Raw genomic sequence first — 8,094 nt, 5'->3', positions numbered from 1 at the left:
AACTTCAGTATTTGAACATTTCAGATTTTGGCGCCCAAGTTTTAAAAAGAGAGGCTGTGGCATTGATCCGATCACGGACACAGACATGAATGGGCTGAAATCAACGTTTACAACAGGGTTGGTTTATTTATCTACAAACAAACAAAAAAGATAATCTATCAGAATAATCTCATAAATCCTTTACATATAGCATCTTTAATATTATTGTTTTGCTTTGAGTCCTCTTATGTATTTATAGATTAGCCTACTTTTTAAATTCTCCTTTCACAATACAGGGCAATATAATTGAATTCAACCTAGTAGTAGTTTGTCATCCTATAAAAATCCCATAAAGTCACAGCAGTGTGACTGGATGTTCGTGTTCCTCCTCCTTTACTTGTGTTTGGAGGGGAGGGCTCTGTTGGTGGGACTGGCCTCATGACGCGCCTCTGTTGACAGTAGTAAAGCCTCCCCCCCCCCACACACACACTCACTCTCACACACATACATACACACACAGCCTCCACCTCAGCCGCACTCCCTCTCGCTGCAGCTGTCAGTGAAGCACCGCCGCTCTGCGCTCTCCATCTCCGCGTCTTTACGCGCCCCAGCTGTTTGTGCGCACGTCTCACCCGCTCCGGAGCTCCAACCACGGCTGAAGTTGAACTGCTGAAAAACCGCCTTTTTTTTTTTTTTAGCAACAACCCCCCCCTCCCCTCCAACATTTCGACAGAGTGGAGAGAAGGAAAACAGTAGGAATATGACTTCTGTGACTTCTGCAGCGATGGCTTGTCTGAAACTGTCGGACTATCAGATGAAAGTGCTGGAGGAGAATTTCAACAAAGTCACCAAGCATCCGGATGAAACGACGCTCATGTTGATCGCTGCGGAGTGCGGACTGTCAGAGAAGGATACACAAGTGAGTTATAACTTTATATTTAATAACCTTTCACCTAAAGACTCGTGGAATTAAGTTTTTCTAAAGTTTGCACGTTTGATATGTTTTCAGGCTGAATTATATGAGCGTTAGTGTCTCGGTACAGTGATGTTACATGCTGTCCTGACTGTGACACTTTCCTAGAAATTATGATGTAATTTAAACATGCTTATCCGCTATAGGTCACTGAAATATTCCTGTGGAGACTGTGACCATGTCTGATGCTCAATAGTTAGATTATTTTTTCCAATTAACTGTCTTTTTTATGATTTTAGCACACCAATTATCGTAGATTAGAGTATTTTCATCTATAGATTCCCAATGATGCTCCTTTAATATTCCTAAAGTTTTTAATAATTTTTGCGCAGTATCATTTATTTCCATGAGGGCAGTGAGTCTCCAGTCTGTCTGTGATGTGGGCACTTTATTTAGCAGCACACTTAGGATAAAAAAAAGTGACAAATTCCCAAAAGAAAATGTATTCATGTGTCTTCAGGACACCCAGGAGTGAAAGATGATTTCAATTAATGCCACAATGTAAAAACACTGCATTAAAACTTTTACTTACCCAACTATTAAAATCCAAATATACTTAAAGAGTAGAAATATTTATTATGAAGAAAGAGCCTTTCAGTGTTGTGTAACTGATGTGTAATTTTGTAAGCATGTATTGTCATTTTGTGACTGGTCCGCTGATACTAAGTAACTACCTGTACACACAATAGTTTATAACTTTGCCAATCTTAACCTGCATAGTAACTAGTAAAGAAATAAAAAGTATATTTTTTTATTCTTTAATATAGTTGAGCACTTGTATAATGTTGCACAAAAATACTTGGGTACAGTAGGTCAAAACTGTACTTAACTACAGTACTTTGTAATGTACTTTGTTGCAGTTTTCAGAGGTTTTACTGCAATCAGCCGCCCTCACAATAAAAACAAGAGACCTAGATTCAGAAAACTTGACTTTATAAGGTCAAGAAAGTTTACAGTACAAGTCATGAGTGCTGTCAGTATCTCTGTCAGTGTCTCAGTCAGGTGACCTCTGAGGGAAAAATATAGTGGCACAGGGAGAAGGGAGTAACAATATGTACACATGAAGATTTATCAGTAGGAACAAGTTTATCTAAAAGCAGAACAAGAGACTTGTAATCTGCGATGTCAAAAAGATAAGTGCGGAGAAAGTCCACTGACTTTCAATAGAGCAGGTTTGGGAACAGTGACAGTGTTGAGGATGATCTCAGCCAATGTTTCTGTTGAGAACGTCACGGTCTGATGAAATAATCCCCATCTGAGTGCAAACAAACACGGACCACAAAGGCAGCAGCACTCCGCCGACCGTCAGTGGAGCAGCCGCAGGTTGTTTTTCCTAATGAAGTCATATCAGAGTCGAGTTTCCTGCTGCCTTTTCAACTCTGGGAAAGATCCACAGTTACGTCTACTGATTCATTTGCTTAGGTTGACTTAAGACTTCACAGAGATGACTTTGGGGAGACATCATGTGTCAGTCGAACAGTTAGGGCGGGACTATGATGTCATTTTTTTGTTGGATTTATTGTTAATGAAGACTGAGTTTCTGAGCTGGTGCTCGTCATAGCTGTACGTGTCTGTGCTGCATTTATATAAAGTTGGATGTGGGAAACGCATCTTTACTTATAATACTTTTATCTCAGTGGAGAGCTGAAACAATCAGTCAGTCGACACAAATTAACTATTTTTTGACGATCGATTAATAATTTCAGTCATTTTTCAAGCAAATAATGCAACACTAGTTTATTGTTACTATATGTGTACGTAAAATTATTTTAAAACATGTTAAAAAGTTAAAGTCACTCAAAGGTTTGAGTGTAAAAGTTGCTTTTTGATTTTCGTAACAGCAGTTTTACAAAATAGCTTTAACTCAAAGTCCACTTACCTGCTTTTCCAGAGATTACAGCTGTTTTCATCAGCGACTCAAAAACAGCAGTCATGTTTATGTAACATCACATCAGAGTTTGAGGAAAAACTACCAGACCTCTTGATCTGTTTTACTTTGTATTTCCTTGTAGGAAGAGGGGAACCCTGAGTTATAGCTTATAAATAACTTCATTACTCACATCACTTCCTCCCCAGCAGGAAAAAGCTACCAGACAGCAGACATTCAGCAGTAAAAACGTAAAAACTGGATTAAGATTGAAGCCTGTTTTTACAGTCAGTGATCAAAGTAGAAACACTGACCATTAATTGAATAAAATATCACATTAATACTAATGTATTCAATCCCCCATCACTCCCTATTCCTGCATGTAAAAACTCCCACCATCAGTCTATCTAAGGAATGTTTCTGGCCTACTGGAAAGTCTGTGAAACTGTCACATCAGGAGCCAGATGTGAAGCTTCATAGCCAACATGTTAAGAGTGTACTGAAGTTATGCAGGCACCTCCAGCGGCATTCCTCTCATAGGTGCATCACTGTAAAAGTATTTTCAGTTCAGTTTTGGTCTTGCAAGAATAAACGTCGGAGTTTCAGAATAAGAAATATCAGTTGTTATTCCTCTTTAGGATTTGGCACGCAAACAACATGAGCAATTGATAAGCTAACCAGGAGTTAAAGCCCTACATGTAAATCCTGTCATTTGAGTTGACGTAGCATGAAGCTCGTTTCGTAGGCAAATTTCTGCTCTTGTTTGCGAGGCGGCCTGAACGTTTGAGGTTGGTAGAGAGACACAGCGCTTGCTTGCACATGGCACAGCGCACATGTCCTTTTAATAGTCAGCTTTTACAGTCCAAACATTCCAACAATCAATAACTCGTGTATGTCAGACACATGATTGGCACTGGTTTTTCCACTTTTGGCTCTACGAACCGGTTCCTCCAGATTTCTCAGTGCTGCGGTTACACAGGCACAAAAAAAAAAATCTCTCACAAATCTCATCATGATGGGTAAACAGGGACAAAAATCTCCCTGTCAGATGTCAAAGTGCAGCTGTAGGTCTTAAAACTGGAGTTTTACTTATACAAACTTCTCTCAATGGTATCATTTGTTTCACTGGCAGTACATTTAAACAGGTGGAACCAAAGACAGTCTTGTAATTACATTATGGGGCAAACAGGTCACAAATTTTAACAAAAAGACATTTATTTCCTCAATACACAGAAGTATAGACTTGAAAAATTGTGAACCTCTTCGTTAAAGTGCCACACAGCTGTGTATAATGGAAACTTGGGTTTGATATCAACACAATCCTACTGAAAGATGAAAAACAAAAATGTTTAAGCCTCATAAAACAACAATATGCTAATTCAGAGTGGTTTCTCTCCCTCCGGTGCAGCTCTGAGAAGTCTTTGTAAAACTAAAACTCCACTCTGCTGCTCCCTGTTAGTCGTCTGGTGTTGGCGCCTGACTGTTTCTTTTCATCTTATACAAAGGTGGGAGAAGCTGGGCGACCTGACAGGGAAGCCCGGTCCAGGCCGGGTGAGGTAAAGGTCTGGCCTCTCATCAAAAGACCTGTCTTCATTTCAAGCTGATGTTTTTTTTTTTTTTTCTTCTCTTCCTGCCACCCCTCCTGTCGTCAAGTGTTTTGGATTTGTTAACAAAGCTCTCATTTGGAGAAGGTTTAACTAAAGAAACACATCCCCCGGCTACCACTCCCCCCCCTTTAACGTTAACAACATTTACAACGTGTTTCAACCTCCGAGCGGCCTGTTTGAGCTCCTTTCACAGTCTACTTTTATTTGTTTTTCAGTGCCGCAGTCAACGCCATGAAGGTAGAGACAGTTATGTAATAGTGTTTGTCAATGGGAAAAGTTACACAAGCACCATTGTATAGTTCAAGGGGATTATAAATCTCACCATTATTGTTCAGAAATGACATGTGTGTGATGCTTTTACAAGGAAAGTCAAAGATCTTTTGAATTTTAACAACAAAGCAACAAAGTACAAAAGTGATTCCATTCAAAACCTGGAAGAGAAAATGTAATTTTTTAAGATAATACCCATAGCGACTAGATTTAATTAGTAGAGGAAATATCTATATAATAGCATGAATGTCCTGCATTGTAGACTTAAATGAATGTGAAATCCCAGAACACAGTGCACAAATAAATCCAGCATGTTTGCATGAACAGCCAAGTTCAGAGACAGTTCTTGAATTGTCTTAGTTTCTGCATTTTTGAGTGCAAACCCAGACAACTCCAAATGGGAATCTCATGTGTTTTCAAGTACAAAATGTGGGAACTGTCCCTCCTGCCAGGCACATGGCTCAGTCACACAGCGAACGACGGTCTCGTGTCCAAAGGCCGGCGTCAGGGATCCCTCCCTTTCCCCCTCGGTGCTATCTAGATGATGTCAGCATTGTTGTGAAACCCTTGACAACCGCAAAACAGTGATGCTGCAGTTCACGGGTGTGTGCTGCAGTCATCATCTAGTCAGGGTTTCTCTGTGTAGTTATTGGCTCAGCAGTCAGGGTGCTGACAGCTTTTTGCAAAGGAACTGGCCCCCGCAGAAACAGGCCCAGTCAGTGCCAGCATTCTCTGTTAAAATTGGATGGAAACATTAATCCTCTGTGGTTTCCCTGATACAACTTAGCCTCAGGGTCACTGCTGTGTCTCTGTGAGTCAGTGACTGCATTAACATGCACCAAAAAAAAAAAAAAAATGTGACTGTAATGTAATTATGAAGATGAAAGACAAGAAGAAACTCCAAAGCTCCACTTTGTGACTCTCATTTAATCTTAATTTTTATGTTTTTGAATTTGTGCATTGATGATTGTGTTTCTGACGCACTAACTAAGCTCTAAACATATGATATATCTGAATCCCTAATGAAATTAATTCACAAATCCAACAGTTCAGGTTGCATAAAATCGTGAATAAAAAAAGTCCCACATCTAAAACATTGCATAATTTAACCCTATAAAGGCCTGTCCAAAACAATTTCTATGACATAAAGCACAAAGTTTCATGATACACCCTACACCCGCTAACATTAGCATTACTGTTATGCTAATGTTAGCGGTTGTAGGGTGTATCATGGAACTTTGTGCTTTATGTCATAGAAATGCAACTGTATATGCATTAACAGGCTAATGATAGCTAGTTAGAAAGCTACATATGATATAAATTAACATATTCAGTTTGCATGCTAAAATGGTAAATGTTACGTGCTAAATGTTAGCATACACATTCGATAGCTGTTACCAGGCTAGCTTTAGTCATATTAAATTGGTCAGCAGTATGTTAGTTCAATGTGTAACATGTGGCTTGTTAGCCTACTAACATATTAATTATGTTACCATGGACACAGTTAATAGGCTCTGAGATTTGCTGTTTCTGTTTTGAAACTGGGAGGAAATTGTGGGATTTAGGGAACAATTAAAACCAGGAAGTGTGTTTTTTAAGGAATAGTTTAACATTTAGTTAGAACATGTATCTCCTCTATAATCAAACATTGTTTATGACATTTCTGTCTATGTATGAGTTAAACAAATGAGATGATTGTGAGCTTTACGGACAGACAGGGTGAGGCTCCGTATGTACTGACAGCACATGAGCTCTATATCCTCTTGTGTCAGTTTCGGAAAGAACACTAAAAAGTGTATTTACCAAAATGTTAAACTATTCCTTTAACCAAACAGTTATCATGTTTTGTAGTCTTTGGATGAAAATACAAATTTGTAGAAATATTAACAAGCAAAACTAAAAGTTTATAGCCACATTATACGCTCTCTTTGTGGAGTGACAACTCTAACAGACACCAGGAAAAACATTTTGCGGATCTTGAAATTGCACATAATATACAATATGTACTAGAACCAAAATAACTGCTGTTATATAAGACTACCCAACAAACAGTAGTATAAACTTTAAACATTAGCACTACCTTGAGATTTAAAATGCTGCTTACACGTACAAGTCAATGAATCAATATTCCAATTGTATAAACAGTACCAGTCAAATGTTTGGATACTTATGTACTAAAAGATCTCAGTACTTCTTCCACTGAAAAGACACTACTAGGTTGACCTGTTTACAATCCTGCAGACAGCTGAGTTTGCATGGTTGTAAATCTAGCCAGTTGCCTGAGGATAATAATAGCAGTGACAATACATCTGGAGAACTCAGTACTTTGTTTAAAATCATTCTTGACAATACCAGTACTCCACCTGTGTAATTCTCAGGAATATTTATGTCATGACTGTTTTCCGTCAGCCGGACCAGTTATCTCACCGCTCTCGCATTTCAGGTTCTGCAGCAGTTTGTGCCAAAGTACATTTGCGCCTGAACAAAATGTCCTGTTACCTGCTTTTAACACCTTCCTTGTCTATGTTTGTCCTTTTCTTTTTGTGTTTTTGTTTCCTCCAGAAATGGTTCAAGCTACGTAACGCACTGTGGAGGGAGGCGGAGGGCCTTCCAGCTGAACTGGGCTCTGTGTTGGATTGAGATTTTCTGACCACAGCGTTCCTCTCCTCTCCTCTCCTCTCCTCTCCTCGACGCCTGAAGCTCTGTGCTGACCCTGTTTCTCTTGGACGAACTGACCTCCCCACCTCCTTCCTCATACACCTCCCTCTCCATCTGTCATCTCTCTTTTTTTGTATCTATGAAGCTATTTCAACTTACGGAATGTGAAGGTGTTTGTGTGCTGTTGCCAATATAACCACCATGTTTACATAAAATAAACATATTGTTATTATAAGTTAAACTGACTCAGGTGTGCTTTTGAGGCTGCGTCCGGGGTCCATATTCACTGAGGAAGCCGGGTTATACAATGGTGGGATGACGTTTAGATAGAGCGGGAGGGCTATTGGGGACACTGTGCTTTTGTTTTCAGGCTTTGTTTTTGTGTACGTCTGTCAGCAGGGAGTGGAGCTGGACCCCCGCGCCTGTTCATGGGACTATAAAAAAAAAAAAAAATGTAAGGAAAAGCTGGGATTACAATAGATGCTGCTGGAATCAGCTGCCGCTATCCAGGAACTTTTAGTCACGAATCTGGAACATTTCCAGTGGACGGGGAGGCGGACGGGGGGGGAGGCGGACGGGGGGGTCAGGGGGTCGGCAGACATGTGAGCCCACTGAGCATGAATGGCATCATGGGCTAAACAAATGACAGGTGATGTCATTTCATTGTCCCTTTCTCCTGTGACCGAGCTCTGTAAAAATAGGACGTGATCCCACCATCAAAGAGAGTGCATTTTCAAAAA

General features: G+C 39.9%; 1 protein-coding gene across 1 annotated transcript; it reads left to right on the top strand.

The window, feature by feature from the left end:
• The first annotated feature begins 452 nt into the window (after positions 1 to 452).
• On the top strand, positions 453 to 7,595 carry hopx (HOP homeobox). The gene is made up of 2 exons (XM_044364522.1): positions 453 to 898; positions 7,259 to 7,595. Exons 1-2 carry the CDS (start codon positions 740 to 742, stop codon positions 7,334 to 7,336), a joined length of 237 nt encoding a protein of 78 aa, XP_044220457.1. The 5' UTR covers positions 453 to 739; the 3' UTR covers positions 7,337 to 7,595.
• The last annotated feature ends 499 nt before the right edge of the window (positions 7,596 to 8,094 follow it).

Source organism: Thunnus albacares, chromosome 10, assembly GCF_914725855.1.
Source record: "Thunnus albacares chromosome 10, fThuAlb1.1, whole genome shotgun sequence".
In the NCBI taxonomy this organism is placed as follows: Eukaryota; Metazoa; Chordata; class Actinopteri; order Scombriformes; family Scombridae; genus Thunnus; species Thunnus albacares.
Note: the sequence above shows the minus strand (reverse complement) of the source record. Positions and strands in the feature narration are given on the sequence as shown.